Consider the following 18,491-nt stretch of genomic DNA (forward strand, 5'->3'; position numbering starts at 1 on the left):
TAATCAGAACAGGTATAAAGATACTAGATCTAGTCCAAGAGTATTAAGCAGTAACTGCCTGCTACACTGGATATGTGCTAAATATGGTGATGGTTGAGGGCAGGGGTTGATTTACGGTTGGGCGTGATTATGTATTCTTGGAAATGTCTCACTCACTAGCCCCTCTCCTATATTACAACAGCACATCAGTTGCCCAGCTATTGTGTTCAGTTGACAGCAGCTGCTAGCATTGTCCATGTACAAACCTTACATCAGTTCTTTACCTGTTTTGCTTTGTTTATTTATTTATTTTTGTGGTTTGGGTTATCAGAGGATGGCAACAAAATAAACTGTGCTTCAGTGTCAATGGAGCAAAAACTGAATGCACTTTTTCACAGTGACAAGGGGAGGTTTAAAAAAAGATCACTCTCAAATTAGGGGTGGCAAAATAAACTTTCTTTTTTTTTTTTTTTTTTTTTTTTTTTAATATTTTTATTTTATTAATTTTCATTGTAATCATTCCATACAAACAGATCAATTTATAACCCAACAAATTTGAAAACAAATCAAACCCCACCCCTGAGAAGGAGAGCTTAGCAAAAGGAAAATTTCTTTAAGCTTTTTAATAAGGCAACATTAGACAAAAGAAGGGGAGAAGTAAATATCTATATAAATAAGAGATGGAGAAGGGAGTTAAATGCAATAATAGTTAATTCTCTTATTCTAAAATAATATTGATTAAATCCTGCCAAGTTTTGAAAAAATTTTGTACAGATCCTCTAACTGAAAATTTGATTTTTTCCAATTTCAAATAATATAAAACATCAGTTTCCCACTGACTTATAAGAGGAGAATTAGGATTCTTCCAATTTAACAAAATAAGTCTGCGTGCCAAGAGTGTAGTGAATGCAATCACCGTTTGTTTGTCCTTCTCCAATTCAAGTCCATCTGGAAGGACACCAAACACAGCTGTTAGTGGGTTAGGAGGGATTGTGATACTAAGGCTGTCTGAGAGGCACTTAAAAATTTTTGTCCAAAATGATGTTAGTTTGGTGCAGGCCCAGAACATGTGACCCAGTGAGGCAGGAGCTTGGTTGCAGCGCTCGCAGGTTGGATCCTGGCCTGGAAACATTTTGGACAGTTTTAAGCGAGACAGATGAGCTCGATATATAATTTTTAGTTGAATAATTCTATGCTTTGCGCATATAGAACTCGAGTGAATTCTCTGCTTTGCTACCTTCCACTCCTTTTCTGATATATTGATTAAGAGATCTTCTTCCCAATGTCCTCTTGGATCTTTGAAAGGTAGGGACTCTAATAAGATTTTATATATTGCGGAAATAGTGTTTGCTTCCTCGAAATTGAGCAGTATTTTTTCCAGCATTGTGGAGGGTGCAAGGTGGGGGAAATCGGGCAATTTCTGTTTAACAAAATTTCTAATTTGAAGATAGTAAAAGAAATGTGTAGCTGGGAGGTTAAATTTTGAATGTAATTGTTCAAAAGATGTAAATATGTTGTCTATATAAAGATCTCTGAGCATTTTAATCCCAAAACTTTTCCAGGTATTAAAAACTGGATATACTTGCGAAGGTTGAAAGAGGTGGTTCCCTTGCAGAGGTGCCACTGATAAAAGATTTTCCATCTTAAAATGCTTCCTAATTTGGTTCCATATTCTGAGTGAGTAAAGCACAATTGGGTTATTAGTATATTTGCGATAACTTTCATTTATTGGAGAGCAGAGCAGGGAATATAAAGAAGTACTACAGGATTTTACTTCTATTGCAGACCAAGCCTGTGTATGTGCATTTATTTGTGTCCAGGTTTTTATGGCTTGTATGTTTGCTGCCCAGTAATAAAACTGAAAATTAGGTAAAGCCATGCCACCTTCTGCCTGAAGTCTTTGTAGGGTCGCTCTTCGGATACGTGGGTGTTTTGAGTTCCAAATGAATGAGGTTATTATTGAATCTAACTGTTTAAAAAACGATTTATTGATATATATTGAAATGTTTTGAAATAAAAAGAGAAGTTTAGGAAGGATATTCATCTTAACAATGTTAATTCTTCCGGCTAGAGTGAGATGAAGGGTTGACCATCTATGCAAGTCTTGCTTAATTTTTTCCATACAGACGCCAAAATTTTGTTGATAAAGAGCTTTATGTTTACTTGTGATATTTACCCCTAGGTATTTAAACTGATCTGCTATGGTAAAAGGTAGGGTGTCTAATTTAATATTATATGCTTGTGAGTTCACTGGAAAGAGTATACTTTTATTCAGATTAATTCTAAGACCAGATATCTTTTGAAATTCTGTTAGTGCTGTTAAAACAGCAGGGACAGTGTTTTCTGGGTCCGATATATATAAGACCATATCGTCTGCATATAGAGAAATTTTCTGTTCCAGTCCTTCTCTGACAATCCCCTTTATCTGATGAGAATTTCGGCAGTGAACCGCCAGTGGTTCAATAGCGATTGCAAACAACAGTGGCGACAAGGGACATCCTTGTCTGGTACCACGTTCTAGTTTAAAGTAGTCTGAGCAAATTTTATTAATACAAACTGAAGCTTCTGGACTGGTATACAGTAGTTTAATCCAAGCACAAATATTCGGGCCAAACCCAAATTTCTCCAATGCAGTGAAAAGGTAATTCCATTCGATCATGTCAAATGCCTTTTCTGCGTCTAATGATAGTAATATCTCTGGGGTGTTTGATTTTGCTGGTGAATATATAACATTAAACAAGCGTCGGAGATTTGAAGATAGATGTCGGCCTTTAATAAATCCAGTTTGATCTTGTGATATTACCGAGGGCAGCACTTTCTCCATCCTTCTAGCTAGGATTTTTGAGAGTATCTTAACATCATTATTCAGGAGTGAAATTGGTCTATATGATGCACATTGTAACAAGTCCTTATTTTGTTTAGGAAAGACGGTGATTAATGCTTGTCGAAATGTTTGAGGTAGTATTTGGTGGTCTTTAGCTTCTGTAAATGTTACCAATAAGAGTGGAGCTAGCTGAGTGGAGAATTTCTTATAAAACTCTACGGGGTAACCATCAGGGCCTGATGATTTCCCGCTTTGTAGTGACTTTATAGCGTCTAGTAATTCTGTTAGCGTTAGAGGTTTATCTAGTTCCTCAGCACTTAAAGCATTTATTTGTGGTATTTGTGAATTATCCAGAAATGCATTAGATTGCGTGTTGTCTTCTTTGGGCTCAGTGGAATATAAAGACTTATAGTAATCTCTAAATGTGTGCATTATTTTATTATGGTCGATGATTTCTTCTTCATTCTTGTTGGTGATTACTGGTATTGCATTGTGAACTTCTTGTTTATGAATTTGTTGAGCTAAAAGCTTATTAGCTTTTTCTCCGTGTTCATAGTAATGCTGTCTAGACTTATAAATAAGTTGTTCAGTTTCTTTAGTTGTTAAGATGTTAAGTTCTGTATGCAGGGCCTGCCTTTTCCTGTGAAGAGCTTCACTTGGACGCCTGGCTTGTTCTTCATCTATTCTAGTAATTTCATTTCTTAGCTCTGACACTTTCTTGGTTTCTAATTTATTTCTATGGGAAAGATATGAAATAATCTGGCCTCTTAAGAAGGCCTTTAGAGTTTCCCAGAGTGTTCCTGCAGAAACCTCTGTAGACGTGTTTGTCTCTAGGAAGAAGCTGATTTGTTTGGATATAAATTCTGTGCAGTTCTCGTCTGCCAATAAAAGAGGGTTAAGACGCCATCTGCGAGGTGAGTACGAGGGGCTTATTGATTTTAGCTCCAAGACTAGAGGGCCATGGTCAGAGATAACAATTGTGTCATATTTGCATGATTTAATTGTAGGCAGGAAATTATTATCTATAAAAAAATAATCAATTCTTGAGTAGCTATAATGCACTGGTGAGTAGAACGAATATGTTCTTGAGTTTGGGTTAAGAAACCTCCAGGGGTCTGATAAGTTGTGATCATTTAAAAACTGTGTAATTATCTTTGCAGTATTAGATGTCGTCCCCCCTGTCACAGGAGTCCTATCTAAGAGTGGATTTAAAACACAATTAAAGTCCCCAGCCATTATAATTTTATGAGTGTTCACATTGGGAATGGATGCAAATAGATTTTGCATGAATTCCTTATCATCAACATTGGGTGCATAAACATTTATCAAAATCATTTTACTGTTATATAAGTTGCCCGTGACCATCACATATCTCCCTTCAGGGTCCGACACTACCTCTGATGCTACAAATGGAACTGTTCTATGTATGAGAATTCCCACCCCTCTAGTTTTCTTTATAAAGCTAGAATGGAACATTTGGCCATTCCAGTCTTTTTGTAATCTGAACTGATCCTTGGTTAGTAAGTGGGTCTCCTGTAAAAATACTATTTTAGCGTTTAAGCCTGTTAGGTGAGAGCATACTTTCTTTCTCTTTAATTCGTGATTCAGGCCTTTAACATTCCAGCTCACAAAGTTAACTGTCCCATCATGGAGACATTGATTCTGAGTTTTTAATGTCATTTTATAGTTTTAATTGGTAATATGGCAGTTTTAATCTTAGTTTCAAGATTCCCCAGGAGTTGTTGCATGTTAGCCTGTTGCTGCATTGATATTTATAATTATAAGGATTATAAGAATAGATTAGATATAACCTGCTCTCCTTCTCTCCCCCCTTTATCCCCCAACCCCCCCATTTTGCCTCCCCACATGAGGCTAGATCCCACTTCGCGATGTTCCAGTCCTCTGACATACGAAGAGACAGAGCACGTCCAAAACAAAACAAACCCCACCCTGCAGCGGCGTTACAGAATTAAAACAGAATTTTCACACCTGATCTGACGCTGTTCGTTTTCAAATAATATTGCATTAGTGCGATGAAGTTTTCACATATATTGTCTCTTTCAGGTGTGTAATAGAAACCACAGCATAGAGAGAAGTGAGTACATTGCTTCTTACAGGAAAAGGTGATGGAAAAAGTGCATTGGTACGAGAATGCAGTCACGAGTATACTGCAGTCTTTATGTGAAAACAGCATAAATAATGTGAAATCATTCTCTCCTCTGCATGTCCTGGAGTACAAAAGAAACAGCATACAGCAACATGTGGGGACTGGCAGGAACACTCAATAACACTGAATAAAAAGAAAATCAAGTGACGGTGAGATACGAAGGAAGGCAGCTTCGCCAGCGTTTATGTGTCAGAACCCTTTGGGGGGGGGGGGGGGCGTTAGTATGCATCAACTGCGAGAATGAAAAGTGAATTAAAAAAAAAAAAAAAAAAAAGCTAACCTTTACCAGTATCATAAGTTACACCGGCTGTTACAGACTGAAATGAAATTTATGTTGTTATTCTAAAATTGTAAGAATAAGGGCAGTTTACTTCTCGAAGTGGAGCCGTGCGGGATCGAACTCGCCACCCTCTGATCCCCAGTCAGGAGCTGATACCATTACGCCACCGCGGCAGTTGCAGTAAGACTGTCAATGTGGCATGCTAACGCGGCTTTTTTTTTTGTGCAGTTATATTTTTGAAGAAAAGCGCACGTGTTCTCTTATTTGTACCTTTTGTGAAAGTTTTTTTTTTGATATATGGACTTCAGGCTTCATACGTTATATAGTTTATGCCTACATTTTGTCATTTACTATTAGAATATGGAAAACGTTTCTGTTTTAAAAATGTGTTTGCACAGCCTACTATAGAAATGGAACACACATGAAATGCGTGTATTCCAAATAACGCTCGAATTATTTCCACTGTAAAACTCCACTTCAATCCCAGGTAATCAAATCAAGGCAAGGCTTGAGCTAGGAGTTCATTCTAAGTCGGTGGGGGGATGGAATAGCTGGCTGCTAGTAGCTTTTGTTTATCATCACATTTAGATGACAAAAGACTCTGGCGGAGATGTGCAAACGGCTTTAAGACGCGATTTAAGGTGGGACGGATTTACGAGTTTTTTCGTAGGCTCTGGTAATTCTAGTGTTAAAAAGATTCAGCATATTGGGACTCGCAAGATTACAAATATTGTTTTTACAGAAGTTCTGAAATAAAAGTGAAACTAATGAAATAGCAACAATTCAAAGAAAAAACAATCTTAAAAGTGTGTATCCGGAAAACCAAATATGGGGGTTGGCGAGCGAAGCGAGCAGGGGGCAAAGCCCCCTAGTATTAAAAATACAAAATTAAAATATTTTGAATTTTCATTTCAAGAAATTTATTAAGTGGCTTACCATATAAAATGGATAAATAAATTGTGGCTCTGCAAATATTATGCAATAACAATTATTAGCTGTAATGTGATGCTGTTGCTGTTGATGACTTCGGATTTGTAAAGCAGTCCTCCTACTGAAAATTAGTGCAATTCTTGTGTTCATGAATTTAAATGTCATTGATTTTAAAAAGTGTCCAGTGTTTAACCAGGAGTGTTTTTATTTAGAGCGGTGTCTTAATGGTATACTTAAGCATTAGACTTTGCAGATAAATCAGGAAATCCACAGGTGCAAAACCTAGAGTAACATCACAGGTAAGAGACTACAGAGAGCTTCCAACTCTAGTGGTAAAACCACAACACTGGAATGGGGAGAGTGAGTCAGGAACAGGTTTATTCCAAATTAATTATTATTGTAATTAATATGTTTCATTAATAATTTCTAAGTATGTGATGGGAAATATATTACAGTGGAATTTATTGGTTGCAGGGATGTGAATAAAAAAACATTTAAACATGTGGCTGATTTGAGGTTGAAAACTGTACCTAAGCCCTAGATCCTCCTACTCTTACTCCCAACCACAATTTGCTTTATGGAGAAAACACAATTTCAACATATCCACAACTGAATTACATCAAGTAATAACAAAATGACCTCTGGCAGACTCCTTGGAACCATTTCTCTCTGGTCCTCCTCATTTCGCATGCTCCGAATATATGAATGGAAGTGCTGTTCTGCTTGTTGTTATACCTTTTGTAATACAGGCAAGAAAACACCAGTGAGGTTATTATCAAACAGTGAACAAATAAAGTAGAAAGAAAGCATACTTTTGTGAGTCTGAGATATCTGGATATGTAGCATGGGTGTTTAACCTAAGAAAAGAGATCAGAACTTTTTCAGATTCCGGGCACATTGTGGTGAGTGCAGTAAGCAGTGTTTATCATCATTTATAACAGTTGTCAATGTCAGTGAGCTCTTGCTGCTTTAACCATTATAAGTATTGATGCTGTTACTTCCAACTGAGCCACTTATTGTGCTAGACATGTAGGTAATCTGGTAGTTCAGAGAGTTGTGCAATATTTTAGATTTTGTAAAAAAGAAAACTATGAGCTTTTAAAACATTGCATTTGTAACCGCAGAGTTTGTCCTATCTCTTTGTTCCTCCTGGAGCAGTAACACAGTTGTGGCTTTTTGAATTTAAACATGAGTGCTTTCTCTTTCTTGATATTGGTTTAGTTTTCTTTCATAGTGTAATTGGCATTTTCATATTCTATAAACATAATGTAATGGAAGCTGTGCTGTTTTAATTGCATTCTGGCAGTGTTTAGGAGCATCCTTCAGTTTCAGAGTATGTAGAATCCTTCAGTAAAGGATTGACAATTGTTTGAAGCATAGTCCTTCCTTACATGGGTCACTTCTTTGCATTTGGTGTATGGGAAGTGAGTGTCACATATGCACAGTATACTAAGACCTGTCATACTTTGTTACATAAATTGGTCTTATCTACCTTATTAAAGTTTACACTGTATACCATTCAAATTTGTGCCTATTTTGAGTTGTTGACATTTGACATTAAAAAGATATTGATGTAATTCATAGATAAAATGTTTACCAAACTTCTTGGTTGTTAGCATCCTTCCCTAATTCGATGTGTGTATATCTGTTTAATGTTTATATTTAAAATAATTAGGCATTATTCTGTTATAGTCAATCATTTGACAGATAAATTGCATCCTTTGAAAAATATTTATTGTGTTATTTTTCAAAGTCCAAATTATTACTGTCGAGTTCATTTCCCTTTTGTTCATATGTTTCACCAATTATTGATTAATTTTTGTCTTTTTTGTTAACAGATGCATATGAAAGCTCAAGGTTGCTGTGTGATCAGTATTATTTAGCCTCACCAGAGGTACAAATTAAACAGAAGAATGGTAAGTTAAATTTCACAATGGAGTGATCTGAGACCAGCTAAGCTCTTTTTATCTTGGAAACGTTTAAAAATAAATAGATTTTATTATTTCACATATACATTAAGACATACACTATCAGCTAAAATGTTTGTTTGTGAATTGTTTTGCCAGCTTTCTAAAGTTTTATTGATTGTTAGTTTGCCTTATATTATTTATTACCTGCCTGATCCATCATTTTGTAAAATAACCATCTGCAGAATGTTTTTAACCATTCATTAAATTCTAAATTTCTTTGTCATTCCCTCTGCATTTGTAGAGTGTAGTTTTGTGCTATAATGTATATAACAAGCAGTCCTGGAGTTACAAATGAGCTCCATTCCTGCTGAAATTCGTAACCCGATTTTGTATGCAAGTCAGAAATTGTACTGAAAATGTCCATTAATGGAAATTTCAGCAAAAATGCGTAAGTTTTGTTACTTATTTTACAGAAAAATGTTTCAAACTTATGTGTAAAATAAATGTGAAGCAGTATTATTGTACTTTAAATCACAAAACACAAATAATTTAAACTAAAATGAACCATACTGTATGTATGTTTAGGATGTTAACCTTATACCTAAATATCTTATTGTTTTTGATAATGACACAGTACCACATAAAATTGAAAAGAAGCTGTGACTAAATGATGATTGACTCCTCAGTAGAGATGTACTGTCTTTGCTGAAGGATATTTAAAAGTGGCATTTACCCCTCCCCAGGGGTGTGGAAATCAATTTTTTTTCTACTTGTCCACGGACAAGTAAACTTAGAAAATCCACTTGTCCGCCAGTTAAATTCACTTGCCCATAAACAAATAACAAAAGTGAAAAATAGTTTATTTTTTCTGATCTCTTTTATTGATACCAAAACTGCCTTCCATTTTAAAACTGAAAAAAGTTCTTTCAGGGAGTAGTATTTTGCCACCTTACTCTAGAACATTATATAAAAGATTCTCTTATCATTTTAACTCACTAATAAACAATGCCTTCATTATAGCAACACTAGTTCTGTTTCACATATTACAGTTACATAACAGAACACTGTCCTGATTCATTTTTTGCCATGTTCTTCAGCCCCAAGAATCTTTACCATCTCAGACAGCATGGGCTGAATGCTGTTCATTTCTGCTTGAGCTGAACTGCATGGTTCCTGGACTGATGGTCCTGCAGAAGTGGATTGCTGATGACTTTTCAGGTTTTTATGAGTGATGTGCCTGTTGCCAGATGACAGCCAGAATTCCACAGCTGGTAGTGGGTCATACTCTTCTAAAGGTTTTCCATTAACAACAATGCGCATCTGGTTTTGAAGGTTTTCCTGAGTCAGGCGGGTTCTTAGAGAACTCTTTACTAAATTCATATTGGAGAATAATCTCTCACAAGAAGAAAAAATAATCACGTCTAAGTGAAGATTTTTATAGATATTTCATAACATTTGGAAACCGTTAGAATGTTTTCTTCTTTATTTTTAATAAACTGACAGCGTGAAACCAACTTGTTTTATATGAAAAATTCTCTAATCAAAAACGATCCATAGACAACTCATCAAAATTGATGTTGTCACGCAATAAATTTCTTAACTCCTCAATGTATCACAACCTAAGCGAAATCGCAAATTTCAGGAAAGATTAACTGCCTAACAAGCTTTGTTATGTGGTGAAAACATTTGCATTGTAAGTAAAATGAACGCATTTTTATGTAGAAACAATGAATTTTATCAATCGTCTTCTATAATACGCTACCGTGGCTGTTCATTTGTCTGTCCAGGATTTTAAATCACCTGTAGCTCGCAAACTGTTTCACCTATTGACTTGAAATTTGGTACACATATACTACGTGACGTGTACTATCCGCTTTCGGGGTGATGATTTGTATTACTCTTTTCATTTTTATTTTATTTTATTGTTGAATCAACTCTCAGCACCGCGGCGCATGCATATATGCACCGTTCTCATTCCCCACCACCTTCGCTAATCATTCTTGTGGCAGATTGAAGACTTAAGTGCCAGCTTAAATGAAAAATTAAAGAAAACATACTAAGTAATTGCAACACAAAAACTAACTGAGTCAGTTTTAACGCAAAAAGATGCCAACGAAAGAAGAGAAGCAGTGAGCCGCTAGGGTGGAGAAAAGAAGAGCTGCTCAGGAAGCAGCAAGCGCATCAACCTCTGAGCAAACGAATGCTTAACAGAGACAGAGAAAGAGGATGAAAACTAGGAATGCTCAAGTCAAGTGTATTCACTGCACGTTATCGTGCAGTACGCCGTTACTGGTAATATATAAAAGTTATTGATTATAATGAAAAATCATCAGATTACATCGTAATGTCAGCATGAAAAAAATGACAGCATCTCCAAGCGTGTAAACAGTAGGGTAAAATACTTATGTAAGACCGTAAGAGTGCTTCCCCTTTGAAAAATCAGCCGTCATTTTGTAAACAATATTGAAGACCAATTTGAGACATGAAGAACATGCTTAAGTAGACGGTTTCCGCACGAAGTACATACCCAAAAGTTTAAAATTTGAAAGTAGTGGTAAAGATGTGCCCTGCACAGCACATATAATTCTTTTTTCTCTTGTCTCTTGCACTTGTCCGCGGACAACTGAAACCAGAAAAACACGCTTGTCCGATGGTCAATTTACCCGTGTCGGACGAGTCGGGCGTTGGATTTCCGCACCCCTGCTCCCAGCATCTGTACTCTGAAGAGCACGGATGAGACATGTACATGAGACCTTGGGAATTACAAACAGCGGCTTTTCCTCTCCCCTGCTAAATGAACAGCTGTGTACCTATGACAGAGTTTGTTGCACAGTTGTATGTAATGCTGGTTATATTCATTGAAATGTGCTGTCTTTGCTGAGGGATTGTGGTGCTCCCTGAGAAGCACAACTGGTACAAGTACTAAAAGAGGATGGGAATTTAAAGCACGATAATTGAGTGCAGCAGATAAACAATCAGCCACTACTCCAGCTGCTTACCTGTGCCTGAGCTTACCTGCGCACATTATTGGTCACACGCAGTGACACATCTACACAAAATGAGTGAAGTTGGCAACAAAATCTGTAGTGTGAAGTATTGGTCCTTCAGTGACAGTTGCAACATATTCATCCATATCAAAACTATTTTAAAAAATGGAGGTTGATCAAAATTAATTTAAATCAAGAAAAAACATTGTGGGGATTTCTGTGCTTGTTCTTTATTTGCAGAATTGCCATAATTTAAGACCGCCATAAACCAAGACCCACAGGTAATCATTAATATATGTTAAAGTAATTTGCCATAGGTTATTGGTTAGTTGGTTGGTAAGTAATCCTGGATAACGTATCTTGTATATAAACGTCTACGTGTGGAAGTATGTGTGTCTGTCCAGCCCAGAATTGAGAGGTGAGTTGGGGTTATGGCTCCGCCTCTGAGGAAACAGAAAACTCGATAAGTCGCTAATAACACAAGCGGGGCCAGCACATCAGCAAAACGAATCCTCCTAGGAGAGAGATGTCCCAGAGTAGTTCCTTTCAATAACCTGACATCTCTACATTTCAATTTTTTTTCTGACGATTTCAATAGTTTCTAGGACCCTAGGACAGGCTTATACAGCTAGTTTATCTATAATTAGATTAAGGCTTGCTATATATTTGTCATTTTTATTGCCCATTTTGATTTATTTGGTTTAATTTATAGTTTATTCAGTCTGTCAGTTTCTTGCAGACAAAGTTTTTTAATTTGACGTTGCTAGATATTCTAAAATCTCTATTGCATGTAAAGTATTTTCTGTTAGATGTAGTGAATTTAAACTTGTATCAGCATGTCTGTTTTGATTTAGTCTGAGCAAAATTATTTACCAGCTCTTGAGAACCGGTTTGTTAGCTTTACTTTCCAAATTACATAACCTCATAGTTAACCTATATATAAAAAAAATCTTTACTGTTTTAAGTTCCAGTCCAGAAATACTCTGTTATTAGTTGTTTTTATTTATTATTGTATGTTGTGTTGCATTTGCTCTTATCACTCATGTTGTCCACTTTGTTCATGTCATTGAGCAAAAATCAAACTCTGCCTAACAATTAGAGTCTGTATTCGTTAAACCTTTGCTTAATTGATGTATGAAAAGTGCTATGATAAGCTCCTAAAGTAAAGATACTGACACAAGAATCCCAAGTGGACATTTTAGTATACAATGCTCAAACACTTTCTAGGCAGTAATCATATTATCATGCAGTTTTTATTAAGTGAATCTATGAACCATGCTTTTATCAAATTAAATTTGTAAAATTCTATGCCTTTTGACACAAAATGTAAGAAACTACAACAGATTAGAGAGAAAAAAAGACACAGATGGTACCATATATGTTTCTTGTGCTTATTTGTTCTAATTATAACCCCATTTACGTCATGATTTTCACATTCATATCAAAAATGAATATCATGTATATTTCTGATTTGGTCAGTCACTTTTTAGTAGTTAAGGGAACCAAAATAAGAAAATGCACATGGTGCCAAAATTCCTAATGGATCCAGTTCTGTTTCGGAAAAAGGGGCTGTCAACTGAGGCCTTAGTTTGTAGCTTCTAATGGCTTACCTCAATTAATTGACTCTTCGTGGTCAGACATACTGTACTGTACTTGCTTACATAGCTAATGCCTCATGAGTATCAGCTAGCACCACAATGCTTGTTAAAAATAACAAAACATGAAGACCTGTGCTCAAAACTAGAAGACCAACTAAGTTTAGAATCATTCTTGGTTCTTGGTTTACAAGTTTCTTTTATAGGAAAAAATTGCCACCATGATATCCAGCTGCATGTGCATGTTTGTGAACCATAATACATTTGAGGTCGATAATGCCAACATTGACAACAAGACAGTATGACCATCTTGAAAATCCAGTCAACAACAAAACTACTTAAAAATAATCAAAGTTCCTTGAAAATGCACTCATAAAAGTGAACCAGCCACATGTAAATTATTTGGATGAAGCTCTTTGTGTTCCTCACAATGTGTTGAAACATACACGACAAGGAAAATAAAAATACACATAAAGTAATTTATAGAAACAAATGGTTGAGATACCAAAATATACTAAATGTGGTGTAAAACAGAACGTACGTTTTTTCAAAATACAGTTTTTGACTTTATACTAATTGTTTTTAATCCTTTACTGTTTTTTTTACTTCATATTTTGGGTATTTATAGTGGATGTGCCTTTGGTGATCACCAGGTAGTGATTATGAGAAAATGTGTTTCTAGTAATCTTGTGGTGGGCTTTTTACAATAATATGTGTGTAAAAAAAATATTTTCATTTCCTAAGCTTTATGACCCTCATTCAGGTTTCCTTACCACTGTCTTGTTGTCTTTTTCTTTTACCCCAAAGATCTTTTTTCTCTGTTTCCTAGCCTTTACAATATAGTTTCTTAAACTGCGGGTTGTGAGCCAAAATGGATATTGGGTTACTTGGGTCCAGCAAGGTTGTGACTCATCATTGTATTCTATAGGAAAGGGTTGTGTTATGTTTGCAAAGTGTCTCTTGATATATACCTCAATGGAACCCTCCACCCCACCCAAATCTGAGTTTGTCATGGAGTGGATCTCAAAACACTAAGAAGGCCAAAATTGGGTTGCAAGAAAAAAATGTTTAAGAAACACTGCTTTAGAGTATTGCAGTTCAGACTTGTGACTTGTTCAATGTAGAGGAAATTGTGTAGGCAGTTGGCCCATGATACACTATCCCCGATGTGGTCTTCAGAGATGGATAAAACATTTGTAGCACAGAAAGAAAATTGCATTTCCAAGAATGACAATTAGTACTTTACCTTTGTGGTGCTGAAAGTTTAATTCCTATCAGACTATATTTTGTCTTTATTGAAAGTGTACTTGATGTTGTACTCCATTCTATCAATCTCCATGTTCACTTATTGAACATTAATGAACATACCACTGTTTCCGGCATTAGTCAGCTTTCTTGCGTTCCATTTGGTCCCTACTTTAGTTTAACAAAGTCCACTTTAAATGTTGTGCAGTTCCCTGAATTTGTAAATGTTGATTAAGCAATTGTGTGTGCATTTATGAAATTTTATGGTATTTGATTGATTGATTGATTGATTGTATGACATAAAATATCGAAAATCAGCATTTAACTTTGGTTTTTAACTTTATTTCAAGAAAGTAACATAGTGTACATTCAAGCAAATAAAACATGTATAATGTATGCAACAAACAACTTTATTATCTACACAGCACAGTCCATCCTGTAATAACTCATTTCAATAGCTATGTGAAAATACCCTTGGTCTCAGCTTTTATCTAATAAATGCTGCATTATTGGCTACAATTGTCTTTGTAAATTAAGGGTGAATGATGTGGTTCAGCTGATGCTTTTGGATATTTTTACACTCAAATGTCCATATTCAAAAAGTTATCCCCATGACATATCATAAAAAGTATTAATTTGTGTGCATATATTATTATCATGTATTTTCTTTCTTTACAGCCAAAGCAGTTGGCCAACCAATTCACTTAGTGTATGTCCCTTCTCATCTTTATCACATGTTGTTTGAACTCTTCAAGGTATTATATTTTAAAGTCTGCAAAATATAACTCATAAAATGTACTTATATATTAATTGGAAAATGCTTTGATTTTTTTACCATACTAGATTAAACAGTCTAAAATGTGTTATACAATTTTCACTTAGGTAGCCTGACACATAAATCGAGCGTGACTTCCATTTTAAACATGTGAAGTATAATAGTTGTAATATTTGGGTTAATGGCACATTATGTAGGCCAGTATTGTGCACTTTTTAATATGTAACAGAAGAAAGCAGTATTAAATTATACTTTGTAATACTTTGTTGGTCATTACTCATATGTTCTGAATTTTAATGATTTTTTTTATAGAGTAATGTCATTTCTGACTTTTCATTATAGAAAACCACTTACTCAACAATTTCATTATAGAAATCTAGTTACTCACCAATTTGGACTGAATTCTGCATCATCAGTTGTAGTTTAAATATGGGTGTTGTCATCTGGAATACAAGTATGTGCCTTTAGACATCAATGGTATGGTTTATTTCTGCATCCTCAATCCACATATTTACATATATATATATATATATATATATATATATATATATATATATATATATATATATATATATATATATACACACACACAGTGGAACCTAAGTTCACGACCATAATTCGTTCCAAAACTCTGGTCGTAAACCGATTTGGTCTTGAACCGAAGCAATTTCCCCCATAGGATTGTATGTAAATACAATTAATCTGTTCCAGACCATACAAACTGTATGTAAATATTTATTTTTTTAAATTTTTAAGCACAAGTATAGTTAATTAAACCATAGAATGCACAGCATAATAGTAAACTAAATGTAAAAACATTGAATAACACTGAGAAAACCTTGAACAACAGAGAAAACTAACATTGCAAGAGTTTGTGCTATACTATAGCCTTATGACCCGATAGCTGTAAATTTTTTATTTTTTTTTTTTTTTTGAGTTTTAAGCACAGGGAAAAAAAAAGGAACATTTGAACAAATCCGAACTTTATTTAAAAGCCAACCATAAGCAACCAAGAAAGTAACATTGCAGGAGTTCATGCTAATAGCATTACAACCCGATCGCTGTAAACACTCTTTTTAAATTAGTTTTAAGCACAAGGGGAAAAAAGAAACATTTGAACAAATCCGAACTTTATTTAAAAGCCAACCATAAGCAACCAAGAAAGTAACATTGCAGGAGTTCACACTAATAGCATTACAACCCAATCGCTGTAAACAATCTTTTTAAATGAGTTTTAAGCACGGGGAAAAAAGGAACATTTGAACAAATCCGAACTTTATTTAAAAGCCAACCATAAGCAACCAAGAAAGTAACATTGCAGGAGTTCATGCTAATAGCATTACAACCCGATCGCTGTGTAAACTTTTTTTTAATGAGTTTTAAGCACAGAGAAAAAAATGAACATTTGAAAAAAGAGAAAACTAACATTGCAACAGTTCGCGCTACAAACCGAAAAATGAACATTTGAAAAATCCGTAATACAAAAACTAACCATAAACCACCAAGAAAACTAACCTTGCATAAGTCGAGTTCTGGCATGAAGTGAGGAGGAACTGGGTGGAAAAAAATCCGGTCTCGTCGCAGTTGAAGACTTGTTGCGCGATGTAGCCTTCGTCTTCCACTAATTTTGTGAAATTTTTCACGAATTCTTTCGCAGCTTCAGTATCGGAACTAGCAGCCTCTCCATGCCTTACCACACTATGAATGCCACTTCTCTTTCGAAACTTTTCAAACCATCCTCTACTGGCTTTAAATTCCTCACTTTCACCACTCGTAGAAGGATAGTTTTGCAGCAATTCGCCATGAATCTTCCTGGCTTTCTTGCATAACATCGCCTCGCTTACACTATCCCCTGCAAGTTGCTTCTCGTTCAGCCACACTAGCAACAGTTTTTCCACCTCTTCCAGCACTTGAGGCCTCTGCCTGGTTAACGCTGTAACTCCTTTTGCAACATCAGCTGCTTTAATAGATTCTTTATGCTTTAGAATAGTCGAAATCGTAGATTTTGACTTATTGTACTCGGCGGCAAGATCAGTAACACGAACGCCACGCTCATACTTTTCAATAATTTCTTACGTTACTTCAATTTCAATTTTCTGCAAAACTTTCTTCTTACCACTCTTCACTTGCTTAGAAGCCACGGTTAACTGCAAAAGCACATGAAATACTGTAGAGCACAAAGAGTTCACAGGTAAAGCATGCACGTCTGACTGAGAACAATGAACAGGGAGAGGCTGAACATGTGCTTAAATACAGTAATCGGCGTGTACGAACCGGAAGGGAAATGAAATAGAGCACAAAGAGTTCACAGCGAAAGCACGCACGTCTGACCGAGAACAATGCAACACGTGCGGAAATCATCGGCGCGCACAAACCGAAAGGGAAACTGGCTTGCTCATATACCAAGTGTGTGGTCGTGAACCGAGGCAAAAGTTTGTTGAACTTTTTGGTCGTAAACCGATTTGTACGTGTACCGAGACATTTGTGAACCAAGGTTCCACTGTGTATATATATATATATATATATATATATATATATATATATATATATATATATATATATATGTCTACGCTTGGAAGTTTTTCTGTCTGTCTGTCCATCCCGGAAGTGTGAGGCTACATCACAAAGCTCAAAGAAATCAACTATGTCACCAGAGTGAAACCGCCGAGAAACGAGAAACTCACTTAGCCACTAATGCACAACCGATGCTGTTGATAAATTGAAGTACCAGAATCCATGGTTTCTAGGAGCCCAGACTTTTTACAACATAAATATAATGTTGGGCAACATTGGCAAAAGTATCAATTTGAATTTAAATCTGCAACACGATAAAATGTGCAGAAAGTGAAGGTGTCTGAATATTTTTTAATCCACTGCATACAGTATATGTATTTCCTTCACTCGATCTTTTACTGTTTTGAAAATCCTGACTGGAGCAGTGTTAACCCCTGACGTAAAAGTTCTACAGGTAATGGAGTGATCTTCTACTTGTTCATGTGATGACTGTCAGGAATGTGGGAGTTCTGAAGCATGTGTTTACTGCATTTATAACTTTATTTTCCTTTTCCTTTTATTAGGGAGGCAACTTCTACTTGTTTCATTTATGCGTCACTTATACGACTCAAAATTGAGTAGTGGCTTCCAGGAAATAGTTTATAGCTTTATATCTGTTTTACTCCAGCTGGCAGCCTCAAGTTAAGTTATGACTGTCTTAATTCCTGACCAGCTGGGCCCTTTACTCAGGGTATTCTCTCTCTCATATTCCTGTTTAGCGTGTGGGCTATCCTGTTCATATTCATTCAGCCCTCTGTTCAGAACGTGTGGTCCCACATTGTACAACTGACAACCCAGTTGGCAGCTGTCTTTTACGTGTCTTGTCTACTCCATTGCCTACCCATGCTAAGCAGTGTTACTGTTACATTAAAAATATTTTTGATCCTAGCATGTTCCTGGCTTACACTACCTTTTTATTTGTTGAGACCTGTAAGATAGCATAGTGGTAATGTCATGGTAATTATGTCAGACCCAAGACTGTTTGCTGGCATTGAGAGAACAATCAATTCTGCTCACTACCAAATGATTCTTCAGAAAAGCGTTGTCAAGCATTTGTGAAGAAAAGCTAAGTGATGTGCAAGTTTATGTAATACGAGATAAAGAAAAATAAAATAATGATTTGGGAATGGCCTTATCAAAATCCACGCCTACAATCTGGGCATAGAATTTTAGAGTTTCAAGTATGAGCATTTGTAGTGCAGCAATTTAGGAAACATCAAGGAAGGAGAGGTGCATAATACACACA

At 35.7% G+C, this 18,491-nt stretch overlaps 1 protein-coding gene across 1 annotated transcript in view; it reads left to right on the top strand.

Annotated features, from left to right (window-relative positions):
- The window catches only part of pdk4 (pyruvate dehydrogenase kinase, isozyme 4), a 77,159-nt gene that overhangs the window by 42,375 nt on the left and 16,293 nt on the right, over window positions 1–18,491 (top strand). Inside the window, exons 6-7 of the mRNA XM_028817061.2 lie at window positions 8,019–8,096; window positions 14,596–14,672. Coding sequence (XP_028672894.1) covers window positions 8,019–8,096; window positions 14,596–14,672 — 155 coding nt within the window. The remainder of the gene's footprint in view (window positions 1–8,018; window positions 8,097–14,595; window positions 14,673–18,491) is intronic.

Source organism: Erpetoichthys calabaricus, chromosome 13, assembly GCF_900747795.2.
Source record: "Erpetoichthys calabaricus chromosome 13, fErpCal1.3, whole genome shotgun sequence".
NCBI lineage: Eukaryota > Metazoa > Chordata > Cladistia > Polypteriformes > Polypteridae > Erpetoichthys > Erpetoichthys calabaricus.